This window comes from Numida meleagris, chromosome 9 (genome assembly GCF_002078875.1).
Source record: "Numida meleagris isolate 19003 breed g44 Domestic line chromosome 9, NumMel1.0, whole genome shotgun sequence".
NCBI lineage: Eukaryota > Metazoa > Chordata > Aves > Galliformes > Numididae > Numida > Numida meleagris.
The window spans coordinates 11,925,659-11,948,044 of NC_034417.1; the positions used below are offsets into that span (position 1 = coordinate 11,925,659).

Sequence of the window (22,386 nt, forward strand, 5' to 3'; positions counted from 1 at the left end):
AGGAGAAGAAGGAGGAGAAGAAGGAGGAGAAGAAGGAGGAGAAGAAGGAGGAGAAGAAGGAGGAGAAGAAGGAGGAGAAGAAGGAGGAGAAGAAGAAGGAGAAGAAGAAGGAGAAGAAGAAGGAGAAGAAGAAGGAGAAGAAGAAGGAGAAGAAGAAAAGAAGAAATTACAGCTTAATGGAGTAGGAGAAGACAAGCTAGTTAAACATAATATGTGATCCTGCTACTTGCCTGGATGGTTTAATGGACACAGTTGTCATTTTAGCCGCTTAATATTTCATGCTAAAAAGATGTGTCAGATTTCCCAGTGCTTATATGGCAGTTTTCCCAAGCAGACTGTGAAACTGAGAAGATAAGTTCTTTTACAATCCATGGGAATCTGCTATTCAAGTGGATATCCAGAAAGAAGATAAGCAAAATGCAAAGTAGTGGAACAGAAAATCTTCATTGCTGAGAGAAAGTTTGCTCGTGTTTTGATTTCTTTGACGTTGTTTCTGTCCTGCTGTGTTGCCAGTTGTAAAACTGTGTTGTCAGTTGTAAAACTGGGGTAAAATCTCTTAAAAATGAGAAACTTGAAACACATCTGCTCTTCTAGTTATTCAATTGTCATTTCTCTGGAGAACAATTTTTCTCTGTGAACTTCTAAGTGAAGACTACAACATTATTTCATAAAGAAAAACTATTTTTTCTTCCTATTATACATGCTGGGACCAATTTTAGCCCCCAGAATAACAGCAGCAAAACTATTTTTATTTTCCACTGGTGTACATCAGAGATCAAAATTGGACCTCTTTGTCCAAATATGGAGAGCACTAGCTGAAAAATATTTTGCAAGCTTTTCCTTCTTCCCGTTCTGCGTGATGCTGACACTCCTCAGACACCACGCATTGGGACTGTACAGTTTTGCCTGGGTATGGAAACACCATTGCTACCTACTGCATCTCTTGTTTGCTTTAGTTGTAGAATTATCACTGCCAAAACTGCTACCAACTGAACACACGTAACTTACAGGTGCATGGTCATTGTAATTGCAAACACGGCAAAAACAGAGCTATCAGAAGTGCAACAATTTCTATTTTAGCTGACCACAGTAAGGCGGTGACTTTCCGGAGTGAAGTGGTAAAAAAAAAAATCAAAAGAATTACCTAAAATGTTTAATACCAGCAAAGAATCAATTTTTGTTAACTGAAAAATGACACTGATTTTGCTAAGTGGCAGTCTTTTATGAGCAACATCTTTTTAAGCTACTAAAGGAAAATAGCATCTACTGCCAAAAAAATCAGTCTATTTTAAAAAAGGACTAGTACCAAAAAAGAAAAGTTTCACAATCTGTCCTGAGTTGCTCTGAAGTCTGCAAGGAAGCAGTAAGAGTGCAGCTTCAACTGCCCACTGGAAGCCAAGGTTCTTCTTTTACTATGCACGTGAAAAACAGAAATGGTTTAGGAATCTCATTCACATCTTCCGCAAGCAACATAGGTGTTGAGATGTCTCCAGGTCAATGCATTTGGAAATCTCACCCACCTACATTGAGATAACTATGAGATGGACCTCACACTACATTTTTATTTTATTATCAGCCTCTGCTGCAGCTGCAAATCAGGTTGATGGGATACCAAGGATCTCAGTGCCCTGCTGACAGAGACTGGGTGACTCACAGAGATCCCCAGAAGCTGTGGTGCTGCCAGCTCTTGCAATTTCCTAGTCAATCTCCTTCTACCTGATGCTCTTCCTTAAAGCCTCACTTTATTTATATTACATGAGTGTTTTAGCTGTCATTAAAAATAAGAGAAGCTGGTCTTGTTTGGACAATACCAATCCTACAGGCTTCAGGATCAAAAGGGGAGGACAAAGAGGCCTGATAGTTCCCGCCTGTGTAAATCTTGTGACTTTAATCTGGTCCCTTTATAGCCCTTTTCTGGCAGAGAAAGGCAATGCCAAAGCCAAAGCACAAGGCATTTCTCAGCACCTCCCACTGCAGGAAGCTCCCAGACACCAGCTGGGGAAGATGCATGATGCTCCTTGGCCATGGTGAGGAGGAAGAGCCACGAACCAGCCATGGGAAGTCAGGTGAGAACATCAGCCCAAGTTGCCAGACTAAAACATCCTCAGGAAGGTGTGTCCTCAGGATATTACAGCGCTAGAAACACTGCCAGAGGAATAGGTTTTCCCCAAGCATTCCAGATCCTGGGCAAATTTTGTCCAGAAGAAGAGTACGAAAGTAAATGGAAGAAACCAAGCAGAAAGGAATTAACTGAAATCTAGGCATTTTGCTCAGGAAGGATTTAGCTGTAATGTTAGCTGAAGGACTTGGGTCTCGTTTTTCCATGCCAAGTAGCCCTTCCCTAGTCTATCTTGGGCCCAGTTCAGCTGCAGTGTAATGTCACTGTTTCCTTGAACTGAAAGGACATTTTCACCTGCTTGCACTAGGGAAGAATAAAGGTTCTTGTGTACCAGAGCTACATGAAGAGGAAAAGAAAAACATATTTTGTAATAGAACTACTGAGATCAAAGCAAAACATCTTTCTCCACAGTTGAATTCCATCTTTCAGGCTTTTGATCTGAAATACAACACCCAGAACTCAACTCACAAACAAATCATCTGTTTCTAAAGATGCTGAGAACCAAGGTCAAGTTGAAATCCTCCAACAGATATGCCCTCCACATTAAATCAAACTCTGTTGCATGGGACCAATTTCTTCTGCACTGCACGCACATACATTTCCCTACCCAAAACCCATAAAGTTAATGCAGACTTCACTTATCCTGCTGGATGCTGATTAGATGAAAAATGCTGGTAACGGATCCCAGGGAAGCAAATGTTTACGCTTGCCTAAACCTAGCCAAGGAAATTTTCTATGGTGGAAAAACAGTCTCACCACGTAGAGTGCCATAATTGGGAAACTATTAATAGACATAAAAATATAAATGCCTACTTGTTTACAGTTCTGAATTTAACTGTTAGGTTGCCAGAGCCCAGAATATTATTTCTTTAGAGACACAGAGGAAAATATAAGTGTGAAGCACAAAAACCCTTATTCAGTGGGACTGCCTCCTAGGAGCCCAGTCCTGTATTTAGATACTCAAATAGCAACTCCTGATAAAACAAAGCAGTAAAACTATACCCAAAGTATTATTCTCCTGTTATATTTTTGAGCATTCAATGGGTTTCACTCCATCACCCCAAGCAGAGCATTTGGAGGGTCCCACCCAACATACACAGTGACACTGCATGCAGCCAGCCCCTTACCTGTGCAAATCTCCCAGTGCACATCACCCCATTCCAGCGGGGGACAGTGACACACCCGGGATGACGGAGCAGGTAGTTGTCTGCTCTGCCTACAAAAATGTTTGAATATCCTGTCACGGAGCCATCCAGATCGTGGAAGACAGACATTTTGTCACCATCATTATCGTTATTTCCAAACCACTGGCCTGGTCTGCCAAAAAACACTTTCAGACCAACCTAGCAGGAGACAATAAGAAGAAAAATTGTAAGGGCTCGAACTTGCAGGACTTTAACAGCCAAGAAAGTGATACATCTAAGACTGGATAGCACTATTATTTGAGCAAGAATTTTGCTTTGTCTATTCCACTTAGATTTGTGGCTACACTGGCTTTCATCCTTCAATCACAGGAAATATTTTTATAAACATTAGACTTTGAATTGTACCCACAAAACCATTTATTCCTTGAAATCACACAGCAATAAATTGCACTGTGTCAGAAAGAAGAGGATGACTCAAAGGGATGGGAAGTAGTAGAAGATTATGAAATTGACAGAGAAGTAATCATCTTGAATCCCAGTTGTAATCCAAGAAATAAAAACTGCAAGAACTATGGTGAATTTTCTCACATATTTCCAGTGGCTGTTCTGATTCTGTGACACAGGGTTGCCCAGGAACAGGTTGCCTGGAGCGGTGGTGGGTGCCCCATCCCTGGAGACGCCCAAGGTCAGGTTGGACAGGGCTCTGAGCACCTGATCAGCTGCAGATGTCCCTGTTCAGTGCAGGGGAGTTGGACCAGATGGCCTTGAAGGGTCCCTTCCAGCTCAAATATTTCTATTATTCTATTACATATTATTTCATTTTTTCCCCCCAAACCTTTTAAAATGCATAGAAGTGACAGCAATTCTCAGAATTGTTGCTTGTGTACATCCTCTGAAGAATATTTTTTTTAGGCAAGAAAAATAACAAGGAAGAGCATTATCATCATTGTGCATTGCTCTGTTTACAAAATTCTTCAGTAGATAAATAAAAGATTCTGTCCCGATATGAGAATACAGCAAAATAAGGAAGCAGCAGATGTTCAGCAAAAAGGCATGGGATATTTTAATGCCTGCAGAGAAAATTATTGTAGTGTGTGATGATTATGTTCTGGGGAAATGAAGACAATAGTTATTCCAGGTCAAGTATGCAGAAAGAATCCTGAAGCAACATATATTGAGAGAGACAGCCTAAGTAGCAACTTGATCATGCTGACCCAAAGGACTATAATTTGTTCCATTTTGCTCAAATAATTTTAAATGGACTGTTCGCAGGCGTAAGAATTAGGGTCAGCAAGATTGCGTTCACTAAGGACTTAAAAGGCTTTATTTTCACAATAATAAATAAAAATCTTAGGAGAATTGGAGAAACATTGTGATTCTCAGTTAGATGGAAAGTCCCATTGACTTAAAAAGAATGACTACTGCAACAAGAGCGACTTGCAGAATGGAATAGCAAGAACCTTACATCGCTCTATAAAGTCTTTATTTAAGTTAAATTAAACCCTAAATCCATGTTTTTGTCAGTTCCTTGTCTAAGTATCAGCCTCATAAACAAACACCTGAAGCAGTCTCATTTTAAAAAGGCTCAAACACATGGAAATTTAATGTTCATTTTTTCAGTGTATTAAAATACTTTCTTACTGCGCTGCAGGAAATTTTTACCCAAAGGGCTATTTGGCAAAGAAGAAGGATGTCCTAAGTTGTGGGGAGTTTTTTTGTGGGTTTTTTTCTTTTTTTTTTTTCTCCTTTTTTTCTTTTTTGGATCTTTTTAATTTATAAAAGAGCAAAACGCAAACAGTGCGCTGCAGCTCAAAGCTTCGCTATAAACACTTTATGACAGTGCGCGTCTTGGGGCTGAATTTGAAAACGGGCACTTCACTGGGGAAGAGAACAAAGTCAGCTGTACTTCAAAATAAACTAAGGTACAGCCTGTACAGCTTACATCTGATTAACAGCCCCGCTGTTCCCATCCAGGAGGGAGATGATTTTGGTACTAACGTTAATCTCATTTCTAACATTCTCCTCTAAAAGTCTGAAAGTCAGAAATGGTATGGAAATATTAATGAGTAGTATCACTCTCTTCTTTTATACATCTCAGGGCAACCTTGCTTTTGTACAGTGAGGGACAGGAGGTGCACTGAGTTTGCGGTTACTGCTAAAGCAATACATGTGAAGGAAGGAAAGACTCAGCTTATCAAGTATGTCTATGAGCTAGGAATGAGACAGAAAGGAGAACAGAGACTGATCACTCCTAGCTACCACATTAATATTCAAATATCTAATTTTCATTAGATGTGAACCATCCAGGAGAGACATGGTATAAGTGCCTCTTGAATTACCTGTCTGGTGCCTGACAGAGGCAGATGACAGATGGGTATTAGAGTACATCATTTCTTAGTAAAACTAAGCCTGTCCAAAGGCAGAAAGCTAACACAACTGTGTACAATCTCTTGATTCTCACCTCACTCTACAGCTGTGCAGCACCACGACAGAGGCATGAACAGATAGATGTCTTAGGACTAAAAAGAGAACACTGGATCAGGCTGCTCAGAGAGGTTGTGAAGTCTCCTTCTCTGGAGATATTCAAGACCTGCCTGGACGCCTTCCTGTGCAACCTACTGTAGGGAACCTGCTTTGGAAGCGGTTGGGCTTAATGGTCTCCAGAGGTTCCTTCCAACCCCTATGAGACTTCAATCAGACCAGCCTGCAGCTGTGTTAAGACCAATTACTGCTTCCTCTGCACTGACATAACTTTTTAAAAGCACCCTTTTTTTTAAAGCCGTCCATCAATATTAAAAAAAAAAAAAAAAAAAGTACAGAAAAAAAAGAGCTGAGACTTCAATCAGACCAGCCTGCAGCTGTGTTAAGACCAATTACTGCTTCCTCTGCACTGACATAACTTTTTAAAAGCACCCTTTTTTTTAAANAAGACCAATTACTGCTTCCTCTGCACTGACATAACTTTTTAAAAGCACCCTTTTTTTTAAAGCCGTCCATCAATATTAAAAAAAAAAAAAAAAAAGTACAGATATCTTCATACATGAGAGCCTGTCAACGAAAAAGGGAAGTAGAATAATTTACGTGGAGCGTAATGTTTAAGTCTTCTGTTCTACCTGAGAGTTTATTTTTATGCTGGAATGAAACAAGACCTGACGGGCTTTATTACTTTGTGGTCTAACCAACCAGCTGATTAGTCTGATTAATTAGACAATTACTTCTTCAGCATGACTAATAGTTTTATCATCACTGTACAACTTGCAGTAGTGTTTAATTTATTCTTAAAAATCATCTGTAAAATGGTTGTCCTTTAGGGAATTAGTATTTAGCTGCTCTTTAAATAGTAAGAGAACAAAGTCTGGAGATGGAAAATTAATTAAAACAGTTTACAGGTTCTATCTTAACTAGTCAAAGACATATTGCCCCATATAGCAATTAGCAACAACACAATAAACGATCCTGCAAGTCTCAAATTAGATTCAGCACATCTGGGTTCAATCGAGATAAAATAGAATCGGAGTGAAAAACTTTGGGAGGCAGGTGGTTACAAACATAAACGGTTTTGAAACTGGCAAAATAGCAACTTGAGAAATGGGCATTTCTTGGAAATGTACACACATGATAATGGATAATGTCATTAGCATTTTTTTGTAATAGGTTGACACTGGATTGTTTTAGTTTGTTTTTACAGAAGTATTTAGTAAGTCTTCTGATCATCTTTACCTTGAAAACCTCAGATCTTAAAGGCACAGCAGTACTAAACTACCCCTCAGACAAAAAGTGCAGGGACACTGGCCTCAAATGGCACAACAGTATTAAAGATCTGCATTTTCAGGCATTCAGTAAGTAACCATCTCCTTTGCTGATGTGCACAGATATTATCTGTCTGAAGCCATTCCATTGGATAGAGTCCTACAGCCATTGCTGAAGGAAAATTTCCACTTTCTTCCACTGAACAAACTTTTTCATTATACATTTTCCTCTAAGTTCCTAATCCCTGTTCCATTTGATTTTCTCATTCATGTTTCCCATGATCATCTTACAACCATTTCCCCATGGAAGACATAAAGAAGTACAGCAAATTAGCTCTTATTGCTGCTCCAAAGCTCCCTGAAGTATCTAAAATAACTGAGACCTCTTTACCAAAATGCACAGGAACTGCCCTTTAAAGGAGCAGTCAAGTGACTACAGTCAACATCATCCTTTCATGAAAAATCCTCTTGTTGTTGAGCTAAAGTGTACCAGAGGGGGGACAGACAAAATGTCAGCTTGCCAGAGTAGTGATATTGGTCAATCCCAGAGCAATGGAAATTTTCCTCAAGATAAAGCCAAACCTCAGCCCAAAGTTACTACAGTTCACGGACATCCTAACAAGCATGGATCTTGTTTGAAGAAAATGTAAGGAGAGGTTATGATCCCTGGGAGTGAGCCAGGTGGAATTCATCATTTCCCAAGCCAAGCGTTCAGAGCCATGATCCCTGCAGGAGTCTAGAACAAGGACTGGAATTGCTCAGCATCTTATGGCTCCTGCCAAGACACAAATACAGAGCCCCATTCTGCTCTCACTGCTCAAGGAAAGTCCCTGTTGTTCTCAGCAGGAATTTCACTGCTGACCCCAGAAAACAGACCATGGTTTTGCTTCTAATTGCATTTGCTTCTTTCATTGTAAGAACTGTACTGCAGCTTACTGCCTCCTGATACCTTATTGTGTTCCTCTCAGACTCTGAGGCCAGGTTCTCTTCAGGTCTGCACTATCTATTAGCTGGCAATGCTGCACGGAATGGTGTTCTGGCTGTTCTGATTGCAAGGTGAAAACTTCCTCTACTGAAGATTTTACTGTGTTCATATGCTCAGGTATAAGATACCTTGACATTGATATTTTTCAAATTTTAATGGATTGGAAATAACCATCATCAAAAGAAATGTCATGCAAAATGAAATGATGGTATGCACCAATGTAACATGCACTGCAGCCTGGAAATTCCTGCTCTAGGATAAATCTCTCACCACTTCTAAACACTTATGTTTATATATAATAAAAACTGCACGTCTAACACCATGCATTCCTGTTTTACTTACACTCTTCTCCATCAGGATTTGTGACACATTATTCTGGGGGCTTATCTGCCAGGAGTTTTTCATGAAGAAGCCGATGGCACTTGAGTATCTGTCAACAGTTGGGGTAAACTTCTTGAAAGTGCATTTTGCCATCCTGACAGGCCCATCATAAATCTGGAATCCACGAATAGGGAATGTCCTGTGAGATTTAAAAACAAACACAATCCTGCGCTAAAAGCTTGGACAAAATGTGTGTCCTCTCTTGAAAGCACAGAAAGCTGTCAACAAGCAGCTAACAGACCTTTCTTTTCCCAAAATAGGGATCTGGATGCTAAGCACGCAGTTGACGGAACATGAATTTCTGCTTATCTCTAGAGGATACAGCTCAAGGAACAATGACCCACACAGGTTGCATAAGGCTAGGGTAACACAGTTCAGAGCTCTTGGCCCTGCCACCCAGGGGTGAACTGGCACGAGGAAGCCCCAAAGGGCTGTGTAGCAGCTTTGCTATGCAGTTTCCTATTCCAAGGTAGAGAGATTTCTTTGGAAAACCTTAGTGTGATTGAAAAAATTGTATCAGTCACACTCCCTGGAGGCAACAGTGTCTTCATAGAAGAAATTACCAAGTGGTGCAGCTCAGTTTCTGCTCTCCCCACAAGCCACTTCACAAATGATCCCCAAAACTTAGCTCACAGCACTTCGTATAGAGACCTGATTCCTGCAGTACCAGCCCATGGACATGTTGTCAAGTTGTCAGCACTGAAGGAAACACCACTGGAGAGGACCTGCCCTTTCCATGGCTTGTCTTGAGAAGGCGCCAAGTTTTGCTTGGCTCTGGCAGTGTTTGGTTAAAGGGTGGCCTGCTTCAGCTTCATAGACGGAAATGAGAGCTGGCCAGTAGCAGCATGGCGGGGTAGGTCACTGCCTACCATGTCCAGAAAGACTGCCGATTTGTTCAGACATACAAGCCACACAGCAGACAGCAAATGGGCACACAGCCTGAAGGTCACTGAGGACCAGGTTATATTATTCCCTGCAGAGGGCTTAAGGATGGATGAGCATCGCCTAACACATACATTAGGGAAGAATTTAGAGTTGGGGAAACACAAACTGCTCTGGTGATGCCATTGCTGGAGAGGAGGTTGTGCTGCTATCAAAATAGCAAATAACATATGGCTGTTGAAAGAGAAATAAGATGCAGTAATGAAGACACCTTCCTCCTTCGACACGTTGCTGTTGTCCACCCAGCTATACCAGCAGGGGGGCACCAGGGAGGCACAGCATAACTGAGCTGCTCTGTTAGGTCAATTCTTTGTTAATGAAGCACTGCACAAAAGCAATTTGGTATTTTTCAGATTCTCGAGTCCACACACCAGAGACTAATAAATCAAGTAGAAAATTAAATCAAGCAGAAAATTAAATCAAACATTTGGTTGAGAGTGCTCTCAAGCTGTTGTCCTGAAGAGGAGTTTATTTGGATGCTTATTATTTCTGGCCTCTACAATAATTTAAACACCCAGTACAAATTACTCGTTGGTAGCCACATTCATTCCTGAGGCTTTCCTCCACGCCGCTCTAATGCCAGGAAGAAATGGCAGAGGAACAACTCACTTGTTTCTGGGCAGTGTCCTGTATTCTCCGTTTGCCCCTTTTCCCCAGTAGCTGTTCTGGCCTCCCTGGGAGCCCAGATTGCTGCTTTCTCCAACAAAAATGGAGCGTGACACTTCCAGGCTAGAGCCATCGTCAGTGGGGAATGTCCCATCACTACAAGCAGACAAAGAAACACAGGTAACTATGCAACCAATTAACTCACACTGTTAATTACACAAAAGATACAGTATTTCTACGCAATTTATATAGCCAATCTCTATATGTAATCTGGGAAGGAAACATTTCTTACAGTAAATAGTAGATTTGGGATGGGAAATACTAGAACCAGGGAAGGGTCTCAGCTTCTATTCTTTGGCCTGATACACTGTGGGGAAAAACAAGAAGAGGGTACGTTTTAAGAAATTACCTTGCCAGTGTGAGCCCAATTCCATTGTCTGAAAACCTAGGATGGGGGAAGCACAGAGGTGCAAATTACAAAGAATGTCAGAGGGGAATTTGGCTACAGGCCCACTCATGTCTGCTGTAGGGGGAATGGTGCAGCGCAAAATTACAGTAACCTACCCAGAGTTGTGGAAAATAATGTCACCGCCCCTGGCCCAGGCCCCATGGTCATTATTTTTGAAAGCAATGAGACCATCAATTACGGCCGGAACTCGCGGCTTCTCAGGATCTGCATCTTGATGTGGGCGAAACCTGAAGCAAGCAGCTTGGTTAATGCAGTTCTCTGAGGACCTCTTATGTCATCTTTCAGATGTAAGTTTTTCTAAGTAATTAATAAGTAATGTTGAAGTCTACAAACCGACTAACGAACAATTGAATCTAGACTGTTTTCAAGTGTTTTATGGCTTAATCCTCATAATCCCAAATGCATGTGTACTATTTCTGATCAGCAAAAATACAAATAATTCAGTGCATAGCTATGAAATACTTGCCTTTGCACATCAGAGAGAGCTTGTGTGTATTTTCAGATTCTCCAGCCATAATGAGGCACTAACGATCTGCTAAATGTGATGCAGAAGCCAAGAAGCAATACAACTATCCCAAGGACTTAGCTATACAGCATGTGCTTACCTGGCATTATCGACAGTGAGATACTCTCTGGGATCTTCAGCGCTGGCTCTTGTTGTCTTTACTCCTTTTCCAATAAACAAACCAGCCTGAAAAAGCAGACAACTCCAATTACTTTAACGGACTGTACACAAGAGGCCAGAGAGCACAGATTTTATCAATGAACATGGGCAGCCCTTGTGTGCAGGCAGAGCAACAGCCTGCAGCCTGGGCTCTCTCTCCCCTCTCAGTGTCACTTGGCACTGCTCAGGGTGACATTAGCACAGGATGTAGTACGCTAAAGTCAGGACAGAGCCTGCTCTGCCATATGTCACACATCAACATCTTGAGCTGTCTTCTGACCCAATGCAAGGCACTGTACTCCCACTCTCTCTTTCTTGCTGAAAGCAATAAAGGACTCTGCCAAGCTCCTGATAACTTTTTGGAAAAAGGCTCTTGTTAAGAAGTACAGCTTTAAATAAAAAGTGATGAGTCCCCCAACAGTCAAAAGAGAACACGAGCTGCTGCAACCAGGTTAAAGACTGAGATAGAGCAACAGCTGTCATGGACTAAGACATAATGTATACAAGACCCAGAAAATAGCACCGATTTCAATCTAGAATCCTGAGAAACAAGTTAAAAACACTTTTTATAGCTCACAGGTTATGTTTTTGTGTCAACAGAATATTAGAGGAAATGTGTTTTTCTTGGAATTACCCTTGAATATTTGGTCTCATTTTTCAAAGGTGATGAGCAAACCCTGGGACAAGATACTTTTGCTCACCGCTCTACATCCTTGCATCACTGTGGCAAACAGCAGCGTTCAGTGTCATCCTGCTCATCGTTCCTTGAACCCCAGCAGTAGGTACATGTCCAGTTCAGGTACAACCCCTCTAACAAGGACCACTGAACTGGGAGCCATGTTCTGCTCAGCTCTCTCTTTAATGTAGAAAGAGCACTTCAACTGAACGTTGAGTGTCTCTTGATATAGTGCTAGAAGACCATCATCAAAATGTAAGACAGCCATACATCATAACACTGCACATGGTCAGCCCTACACCATAGCATTGTTTTGGTGGTAACATACAAAAATCATCCACATGCCTTGAAATTGGAGTGGACTCTGTTGTTGTAAAATACTCCCAAGGGGGTATGTTCAGCCTGTCCTTCTGGATATTGCCCTTCGGACTGTCCAGTTGGAACCCGGTGGAAGATGTACCAGATGCCAACATCCTAAAAAACAAAGGGAGGTCCAAAAAATGGGACACGGCAATTAATAACAGAGATTATCCTGGTGACTTGGTGCTTCCCATTATGCTGGCCAGATTTCTCAGATGAGCCTGCAAAACTTGAGCAAGTCCCAAGGGACACACACCAGCTTGTACTCATACACTTCTTGACTTATCCTTTGGCATGCATAGAGTGCCCCTTGGGCACACATGGGGGTTTTAAAAATCCATGTGTTCTGGGTGAAGTTCAGGTGGTTTATTAGAAAACACAGTCTCCTCTGCATAGCCACATTAAGCACAAGCAGGATTTGGCTAGACACTAGAGACAGTAACACGGAAAGAGTATACATTTATACTAATAAATGTAAATTTGATTGGGCATTTAACTAGTAACTACAAATAAGAATCAGCATTTGCTAAGAGACACCGCGCACCATTTCCAGCCACAGCTGTGAGAGAAATCAGTCTCAGAAACAACTGTGAGACAAACGTGGGCAAATTCTTAATGGAGAGAAAGGCTGCAGAAACATATATCCAGATTTTGTGATGACTTACTAAAAACGCATTGCCCTCACACTAAGAACATCAAAAAGAGTAGAATATGTGGGACCGGGAGGCAAAGTACAGCTCTTGCTGTTAAGTGGTTTTACCTGAGCGCCAGCTGCTGCATTCTCTATTAAGTTGTTGTTTGGATTTGCAATCCAGAAAGTGCTGACAGCCCTGAAAAATCAAAATCAAAATGATCCTAAACAGTTACCAAACAGGAAGGGATACATTTTCATAGCAATGTGCTGGACTTCAGCCACAACCCTCCTATTGACTTTAAAACACCACACAACCTTTTAATGATACTCTTGAAGGAAAAGAAAGCATCTAGTGATGTCAGGCATTCATTTATAAAGCCACATGCTGAACAAATAAATTATATGAGACCATTAACACAAAATTCCAGCTCCGTTAAATGCACCTTAAGGAAACCTGATGTCTTTTTTTTCTTTTCTTTTTCCCAAAAATTGAAGTTGCTTTGGAAAATGCCTGAAAAATGAAGTTCTGGGTGTTTTTTTTTTTTTTTTGGATCTCTGGGGGCAATGGCAGGAGGTAGGGGATTCGATATGGATTTATGATGCTTCTACTTGGAAAACAAAGCAACTGTCTTTGCAAGCCACAAATAGCTTGTTAAACAGGAGATTAAGGAGATATTATTTTGACATTTGTTCAAATAAAGAGTTTTTGCCTCAGAGGAAGGATCAAGTAGTGGCACAAACAGAAGCCAGATATAGCTATGAAAACATTATCATCTGTTGTCATGCTTCATTTGATAACATCTTTTGCTATAATAAAAACCACATGTAAAAACATTGCAAATCTTTTTTCATGACTATACCAATTGGATCATTCTAGGCAGGAAATCCCAATAATTTTTTGTCTACTTTAACTACTAAGTGATCAAGAATCCCCACTCATTTGCATGAGTAGAATGACTACATAGGTGTGTAATAAACCTGTATTATCTATACAATCAACCTTAGCATTTCTACAATAATAATTGTTATTAATTCGATTGGATTACTTACATAAATTAAAATAAGTAGAGTTTAGCCACTTGATTCATTTCCAGAGAACATGAAAATACAAATTTCCTTGGCTAAATTGTGATCTTACTTGCAAATACTAGACAGGTCAGTACCTGGATCCCCTGAGTGACCATGTTATGGCCCCTCAGTCTCCAAAATGGAAGATAACTTTGGTAAGCTATAGTAGAGTATCATTTATTGTATTACAAATGTGGTTCACGGCACTTCATGCTAATCTCTACATTCTCACTAAATCTCCTGTGTACTCTAGGTGTTCATGTACCTGTGTCTTGCAGACTAACTAACAAGGCCAGGTTGGATGGGGCCCTGGTCATCCTGAGCTGGTGGGGAACAACCAGCCCATGGCAGGGGGTTGGAGCTGGGTGATCTTTAAGGTCCCTTCCAACTCAAGCTATTCTGTGATTCTATGATTTTATCATTCTTGTTCAAAATAATTGAAAGTTGTTCAGAAACAAGCCAAGTACTCTATATATTTATGATTCTTAGGAAACAGCAACAGGAAGAAACAGTAGTATATATTCCTTGCTTAGGATTCATATAGATGCTAACAGATATCTTCACATGCAAAACATCATCAAGTAGCCAAATTATTTTTCAATGAGAAGTATTAGGAAAAGCTACAACTTTTCATCTTACAGTATCTTTTAAAAGTTTTGTTTCAACATAGCATTCTTCAAGACCCAGCTATAAGGCTCAGTACCAGTGCTAAAAGTAACTCTACCTCATGGAGCACTCACATGCAGTCAGTGCTTGGCACTGGAATGTAATTCCCGTAGACATGGCTCCGGATGGCAAGGCACATCGCTTCATTGCGATCCGAGGGTAAGATGGTTCCCGACCTGGTGAGCAGGCCCAAGTTGTGCTGGAAAGTATTGCGCTGCTCTGTTCCATCCTCAAGGAAGAAACAGTGCCCCAAAGTGTCATAGCCAATGGTGTCTTTTACCTGGAAAAACATACAGGCCATAGATTGCGATGCTAACAGCGGTGAAAGCAATCACATGCTTTGCTAAGCAATAAATTCTGAAACACTCATGGAAGCGTTTTGCCTCTGTTCTGCACAGTGCCGTCATGTGCACTGGTCCAAGAGACAACTCAACACTCACACGGTTTGCATAAGAGTGGACTGATCTTCTTATGCAGTAGAGCAGCTATTAAAATTACTCTGAGGAAGATCATATGCATAATTAAAGGAAAGCTGTAAAATACTGGATTTAAATCTGCCCTCAGCTCTAGGAGAGTATGTTTGATTCAGAATCATGCAGTAAATATCTGTGTAAATATCTGTGTGTCTCAAGCAGTAAACCAAAAAGCTAGCCTAGCTAATTCACACATTTTCATGACCGCAACACTTCCCAAATAAAATTTAAAAAATCTTTGAAATGCGGTATATGAGGTAATTTTTCTTATCAAGGCTTCTGTTCTTTTTCCTCTGCTCTCAGAAGGTGGAGGTCCACTTAATGTAACGATCAGCTTGGGCAGAGGTGGTATTTCACTGTTCAGCTTATTTAAGATTAACTGACATGCATTAAATCATAATTTGACCAAGAGGGCTTAGCACAAGCCTCCTTTGATGTACTGCCTTACGAAGACAAATTCAGAAATCCTTCCTTTAAATGAGAATAGTAAATCAGGTTAGTTAAAGTACCAGCTATTCATTACTAAATCTCTCTGAAACCGAACTTTGTACTTCACATGATCCCTGCCAGCATATGTAATCATTCTTCAGGCATGCAAAATGGCTGTTGACGTCAATTAGAGTTATGTCCATGTAAAACTGCAAGATTAATTAATATTAACCTGCTTGGTCACTCCTGTACACAGAGGGAAACTTGAACTAAATCCATTTCAGTTCATATCCTGTGATCACCCCTTAATGGGCTACAACCATACATAACATCTGGAATCACAAACACTATAGTTCCCATAAGTATATTTCTACTGGATTTCATTGCTATCCTGGCAGTATCTCCTTGAATTTGTCATCTCCTGCTCAATGAGGTGTTCAAATTAAAAATAAGGCACCACACAGCCAGGTACCCAACTCCCAACCACTGAGACTCTGCATGCAAGTGTGATAACTCAGGGTGAGCTACAGGGAAGATGACTGAGAACTCAGACACAGCGACACTAAGAGAAAGTGTCTCCATCAGCTGAGCCTTGGAAATGCGGATATGGAATGGATTTAGATAAAAATGCAAGTGTCCTTGCCAACCTGCTAAGAACAGTAAGTCTAGCTACTTATATCCTCCCAGATGATGGACGAGAGTTGCACCGAAGACTATTTTTGGAGAGAATGTATAAAGTGATGCCGTAAAGCAAAGAGCATTTCAATTAGGGAGTTTCATTCTTAGGGAATTTAGCTATGTTCAGCTAATCTGTGCTTCACAGAAGTGTATTAAAAACCAGTCTTGCCACCAAAAATAGATTTCAGCTTTGATGAATATGATTTGTGGTAGTTTCAGAAACACATGGAAGCTCTGACACCTTACACGCATGGAACTATATTAATCACTCTCCTATCCAGAAAAAAATAATAATAAAAAGAAACAGGATCTAAAGATTGTTTACATTTGCACTGAACAAAAAGGGTCACAGAATCATAGGATGGCTTGGGTTGGAAGAGACCTTAAAGATCACCCAGCTCCAACCCCCTGCTGTGGCTGGGTGCCCCCACCAGCTCAGGCTGCCTAGGGCCCATCCGACCTGGCCTTGAGCACGCCCAGGGATGGGCACCCACAGCTCTGGGCAGCCTGTTCCTATCCATGCTGTTAGATCAAAACAGCAATAACCAATCGGTCCCAGCATATCACAGACAGAACTAAAGGCTTGAAAAGAAGAGCCACCCTGCAGCACTGTGACATCAGTACATTACAGTAAGGCAGAGCACAGCGCTGTCATCCAAAATCCGTAGTTCCAGAGAATTTTATGTATATCAGTGCAAGGCAGTTAGATAACAGAGGTGGGAGCTGTGTGCCAGGCCCTTCTCCCACCTGCTCCTCCTCCCTGCCAACCTCGTGCCTCTTTGCAGCCACTTTGCAGCTTGGGTTACTCGCTGTGGCTGGGCAGCAGGCAGTGACACGCTGCTCGTTCCCCTGACACACATCACACATACCGCAGAATATTGTAGTCTTTCATGTATAAAGTTGCAGCACCTCAAGGTCACTTATATTGTGTTGCTGAACTATATATAATTCAGTGTTTAGAGGCATGTTAGTCATCTGGCGTTGGGCTGTGGGCTGAGTGGGGACAACGCTGTGCTCTGCCTTACTGTAATGTACTGATGTCACAGTGCTGCAGGGTGGCTCTTCTTTTCAAGCCTTTAGTTTTTTGCTAAATGCCCGGTGTACGCATCATTCGTGCCAGAAATAACAGTGATGTAAGGCTTAATTTTTCATGCCTGGCTGGTTCCTGCTATTCACAGGGTGTAGTACAATGGGAAGAGAAAGGGAGTTGAGCTGTATCTACACATGCTGTACAAGTCTCCTGCCACATAAGGGCCCTCTCTTCAAAAGCAGAAACTATAGCCAGAGTGAATCACAGATAAGAGAAAATAATAATTTTGAGTGATCCAGACATTATAAAAACCATTTAGAATCATAGAAGTGTTGGATTTGGAAGGAACCCTTAGAGGCCATCTGGTCCAACTCCCCTGCACTGAACAGGGACACCTACAGCTGATCAGGTGCTCAGAGCCCTGTCCAGCCTGACCTGGAGTGTCTGCAGGGATGGGGCACCCACCACCTCTGTGGGCAACCTGTGCCAGTACCTCACTAGGATACATGAAAAGTGCTCTCAGTCATACGAGTCCAGTGTTGCATCTTAATGAATACATCCCCTTACGCTAGGGTCCCACCAGCTTCTGTCTATGTCGCATCTTACAGAGCTTTATGTCCAGAGCTGAGAAAAACTTTCCAGGAAAAACCTGAGAGGTCACAGATAGTTCTGGGAGTGTCTCTGCCTACACACACAAGTGATGAGGAAATGAACACCAAAATGCCATTCAGGGTCTGACAGAGCAATTGGACATGTTGGGACTGGAGTGGGAATCTGCCTTTTCCAGCTGGGGCATGTGTGTTGCTGTTTTTTCTTTTTTTTTTTTGTTAAGTCCCTCTCCCCGCACCCTTGTGAATATCTAGGTCAAAACCAAGTTCCTGAAAGTTTTCTTGGTCTGTACATCTCCTATTGCATTCCCATTAACGTGGGAATCTTTTTTTTATTTCTGTTGCAAATTAAAGAGCATTGCTTCTGTTTTAAATAAAAATTTTTACAATCACAAACTGTCCAGAGTAATCATGGCAAAGAATTCACTATATCTGACCACATCATTAATAATATTAATTATGAAGACAATATGAAGAACCTGAAATTCAACTGTAAGAGCTGCACTGCCAGAGAAGAAGTCCTAATCCGTCAAATGAAGCCAAGACATCCCCTGGGGAGCCTTGTTTCAGCACTCTGATTTCTCCTTGCAGCTCAAATGGCTCTTAAGAAAAGAAATTAACTTGGTACTAATAAAATAGGTTTCCTACCAGCAGGCCATGAGTCCCATGTATGGCAACACACCTAGAGAAGCAGTGGTGGATAGCCAGGTTATCAAGGTACGTCGGGCGTTGATACCCTCCTCTCTCATCAACGTCTGCAGCCATGTGAAAGTGCACTGGGTAACTGCCCAGGATTTGCTGCCCCATGTTTTTTAACTCCACGCCTGACATGTGCACAGAGCTAAAATTTGCTAGGATCTGTTGAGAGAAATGTAGATCCAAGTAAGGTGTTGCAATAGAAATACACAGAAAAATATATATATTTTTTTCTACTAGGCAATATGTTTGCAACACAAGGCAGGGCCTCATCCCAGGGGGTGACAGCTCCCCACGGTGACTCACAGCAGCACCTGCAGAGGAGCTCCAAAGCAGAGCTGCCAACCAGCATGTACAGCGTTCAGCAACAGCTGTGTGTCAATGCATTAACATCTTCACAGAGAAAACACCCCTGTCAGCTACAGAAAGAGATAATGTTTACCAACAGGCTCTATTTCATGACAGCTTAATCTCTATCAAGTGATCTCAGTCCAGACCCGCACAGATTTTCACCAACTGGTAATGGATTTATTTTACACAAAGCCTCTGGAACAGCAAAACTTTGAACGTTGACCAAGAACCCTTGGCACAACCCAGAGAAAGCAAAGCACAACAGGAGGACCCAGCACTCAGCTGAGCCCTGAACGGAGCAGGTTGCTCTGGAGGAAGTACAAGTCCTTCAGCAACATCTTGCAACATGTGCAACTTCACACTGGCCCTACCATGATGGAGCTGATGAATATCCTGGCCTGGAGGACTTTTTTGTGCACCTGGTGAACAAATGGCACAGCCCCACATTCCAAGTCTCATTTGGAAGGCAGGCCAACAAACCTTCCCCACGAGTATCCCTTTTTCCCAGACACAGTGGCAGTTTCATGCATTATGCTGCTCATCTACAAGCCAAGAAAGGAACTAACTGAACCCACCGATAGGAATGTGCATTAAAAATCACTCACTTTAATATGTCCTCCAAATGTGTCAAAGGAAAAAAATTGACATTGATTTTCTCCGTAACAGGAGTCTTCCATTTCTCCTTGGATAAGTATATTTCTAGTCAGAAGACCGACCTCAGCCCTCATGTCGATGCCATCTATGACTTCTCCAATATGAAGATAAAGTGGGCTGCCTGTGGAAATTGGAAACCTTTTTGTTCAGGGTGAGCACGTGTTTGATATTACATCGCTCTAAGCAAGTGCACACCTTTCTTTCAAGCAATCACTGAGTCTGGGACATGTCCAGCAGTTAACAACTGACCCACAGGAGACCAGCACTTCCTTCCCTTGAGTTCTACAAGAGGCAGCTGCCTCAGGTCAGATTCTAAGTCCCAGTACAATATCGGGGCCTTTCAGCTCTCCTGTGACAGGGGCACAATGCTTATGGGACAACATGGCTTAAGTGGCCATGGTGGTGATGGGTTGACAGTTGGACTAGTGGATTTTAGTAGTCTTTTCCAACCTTAATAATTCTATGATTTAGCTAAGAAGAAAAATTAATTGAATGCAGAATGTAAAAGACTCAAAGACTCAAAGATTTACCACAAATGAGAAGCTTAATAATAATAAAAAAAATCTCATACCATCAATTTTCACTTGATTGCTTTTACATTCTGGGCAAGGAAGGAGACTGAACTCTTCAGCCTGATGCATGGAATAATCTGTACTGGCAATGACGATCCTGTCACCGGGTAACCAACTTCTAACATCATCCACTAAATGGAGAATTATTCCTTTGGACACCTCCACTTTAAACCCATTATGAGGCACTCCTGAAAAATGAAGCAATCCATTTCTTTTTTGACAGTTTCACATGCCAGAATAGTACAATTAACCAAAGAGCCACCAATTTAATTTTAATCTCGATAACTTCACGTGCAATAGAAGTGCTTTAGCCATCAGCGTGTCAGTGTCACCTCTTTGCAGGCAGCAAAAGTGGTACTTTATGAGAGTGCCCCCGTTAGCTTGGTCACCGTGCATATGAGCAAAAGCCAATGGTATGAATATCATTGCACAGTTCAGATTCGTAGCAGAGAGAAAAGACTGAGCAAAGCAACAGAAAACCATTATCAGCAAACACAAAACCTTTTATCCATCCACTGAAAGCAGTAACAGTGAAACGGGTGCCATCGTAGGTGAGGAATTCTCTTTGGGCTACGGCTAACCCCGTTGTCCCATTCCCGTGATACTCTCTTATATCCTCCACCGTCGAAAGCGGATCCCCTCCGAGGATCCCTACCAGCGCCCAGGGCTGCCTGGAGGAGACGAGGAAGGAGCGTTCCGAGCTGCACCCTGCGGCCCCAGGGAGCGGGTCAGGAGAAGGCAGCACGGCGCGGCCTCCATCCCCCCCTTTCTCCCCCTCTCTCCGGGCCCCTCCGCCGGGCAGAGCGGCGGCCGCGGAGCTGTCCATGGTTCCGAGACCCCCGTGGCCGCAAGTTCGAACCCCGCTCCCTCCGCCCGCCCGCTCACCTGTAGCCCAGCCGGGCGATGTGTCGGCTGCGCAGGCGGTCCCGCAGAAGCAGCCGCGTCTCCAGCGTGAGGCTGCGGGCGGCAGAGTCCCCCACGGCGGCCGCCACCACGCTGCCTTCGGGCTGCAGGGCCAGGAAGTCGCGCAGCCGACGACACTCTGCGGCCCGCAGGTGGGTGTCGAAGCGCCCGGCCGCCGCCACCCGCCCCGTGCCGGCGTCTAGGACGCGCAGGTTTAGCCCGCGGCTGCCCCACCGCCTCTCCGAGGAGTAGGGGCCGTGGCGAAGCCCGCCGGGGTGCAGGGTTTTATCCAGGAGGCTCCAGGAGCGGGGCCGCCGGCCGTGCAGCTCCAGCACCCCGCCGCGCCCCACGCCCAGGAACTTCTGCCCGAAGCCGTCCACGGCCGCCTCGTCGGCGGCTCTCCCGTACAGCGAGATGGTGGCCCGCGAGGCGTAGGGGCAGCGCTCCGAGCCGACGTGCAGCTCCCCGCCGTCCCGGATGAGGATGTAGCGGGCCCGCAGCGTGATGGGCGGCCCGTGGGGACGGTCGGCGAACACCACTTTCCCTGAGGGGCGCGGGGAGAGCAGCGGGTTCGGGGGCTGGAAACGCGGGGCGCCCCCCGCATCCATCCACCCCTCGGGCCGCTTACCTCCGTCGCGGATGACGAGAGAGTGGAAAGCGGCGGAGCTCTCGAGCCGCAGGGCCGCTCCCCGGCCCACCACGGCGTGGCGGCGGGTGTCGGAGCCGGGGTGCCAGGGGGCGAGGTGCGGGGCAGGCTCCGGACACGGCTCTGCAAGAGAGGGGGGCAGCGGCAGCGCGGCGACGCGCGGGGGTGCGGGGGGAGCGGGGGGCGCGGTACCGACCTGAGCGCTGCTGCCGCTCGCTGCTCCCGGCGCGTCCCGCGGCGGCACCGGCACCGGTGCGACGGGCACGGGGAGCGCGGCCCCGCTACCTGCCGCCCCAGCACGTGCGGAGCCGCGCCCGCTGCTTCTCCGCGGCTTTGCACGGAGCCGGCGCAAAGACGCATTTGCCTTGGGATTGTTTCTTTATTCTTCTCTCTCTTTTTTTTTTTTCCTTTCTTTTTTTCCTCCATCTAACCGCATAACACAGAAACCCCTCCCTTTTCCCGCTCCGCACAACCCCGGGCGCAAAGCGGCGACCGCAACAACGGGACGAACAGAGAGAGCCGGCGAGGAGAAGAAAAAAAAAAAAAAAAAAAAACCACACCACCACCCCAGCGGCAGAATGACGGGAAGCACCGGCGGGTCCCAAACTCCGGCTGCAAAGAGCGCTTACCTAAAGCCGGCAGCGCGGGGCCGCAAACTTTGGCGGCCGCCTCCAGGGAGCTCCCGACACGACTGCTGGGCAGGGACAGAGGCAGAGGCAGAGGTACGGGCAGGCAGGCGCACGCAGCTCCCGCGCCTCCACTCTGGCTGCATCCCCTCTGCCTCCCTATTTATATCCATCTTCCAGCCGCCGGCGGTGCCCGTACTGTTTACAGCAGCTCCGGCTGCTGCTGGCTCCTCCCAGCCGGGAACGATCCCTACAG

General features: G+C 43.9%; 2 protein-coding genes across 3 annotated transcripts in view; both read right to left on the minus strand.

Annotated features, from left to right (window-relative positions):
• LOC110403966 (transmembrane protein 2-like) overlaps positions 1 to 21,883 on the minus strand; it is a gene marked incomplete at its 5' end in the record, with an annotated part of 43,097 nt that extends 21,214 nt beyond the window's left edge. Inside the window, 14 exons of the mRNA XM_021407782.1 lie at positions 3,247 to 3,462; positions 8,341 to 8,518; positions 9,931 to 10,083; positions 10,492 to 10,623; positions 11,002 to 11,087; positions 12,082 to 12,210; positions 12,857 to 12,926; positions 14,539 to 14,744; positions 18,331 to 18,540; positions 19,335 to 19,504; positions 19,955 to 20,143; positions 20,457 to 20,626; positions 20,841 to 21,402; positions 21,487 to 21,883. Of these exons, the coding sequence (XP_021263457.1) occupies positions 3,247 to 3,462; positions 8,341 to 8,518; positions 9,931 to 10,083; positions 10,492 to 10,623; positions 11,002 to 11,087; positions 12,082 to 12,210; positions 12,857 to 12,926; positions 14,539 to 14,744; positions 18,331 to 18,540; positions 19,335 to 19,504; positions 19,955 to 20,143; positions 20,457 to 20,626; positions 20,841 to 21,402; positions 21,487 to 21,883 (2,868 nt within the window). The remainder of the gene's footprint in view (positions 1 to 3,246; positions 3,463 to 8,340; positions 8,519 to 9,930; positions 10,084 to 10,491; positions 10,624 to 11,001; positions 11,088 to 12,081; positions 12,211 to 12,856; positions 12,927 to 14,538; positions 14,745 to 18,330; positions 18,541 to 19,334; positions 19,505 to 19,954; positions 20,144 to 20,456; positions 20,627 to 20,840; positions 21,403 to 21,486) is intronic.
• Positions 1 to 22,273, minus strand: part of CEMIP (cell migration inducing hyaluronan binding protein) — a 103,393-nt gene extending 81,120 nt beyond the window's left edge. Inside the window, exon 1 of one of the 2 annotated variants that reach the window (XM_021407780.1) lies at positions 22,134 to 22,273. The gene's annotated coding sequence lies outside the window, so the exon portion shown is untranslated. The remainder of the gene's footprint in view (positions 1 to 22,133) is intronic. The other variant, XM_021407778.1, reaches the window with a different exon arrangement.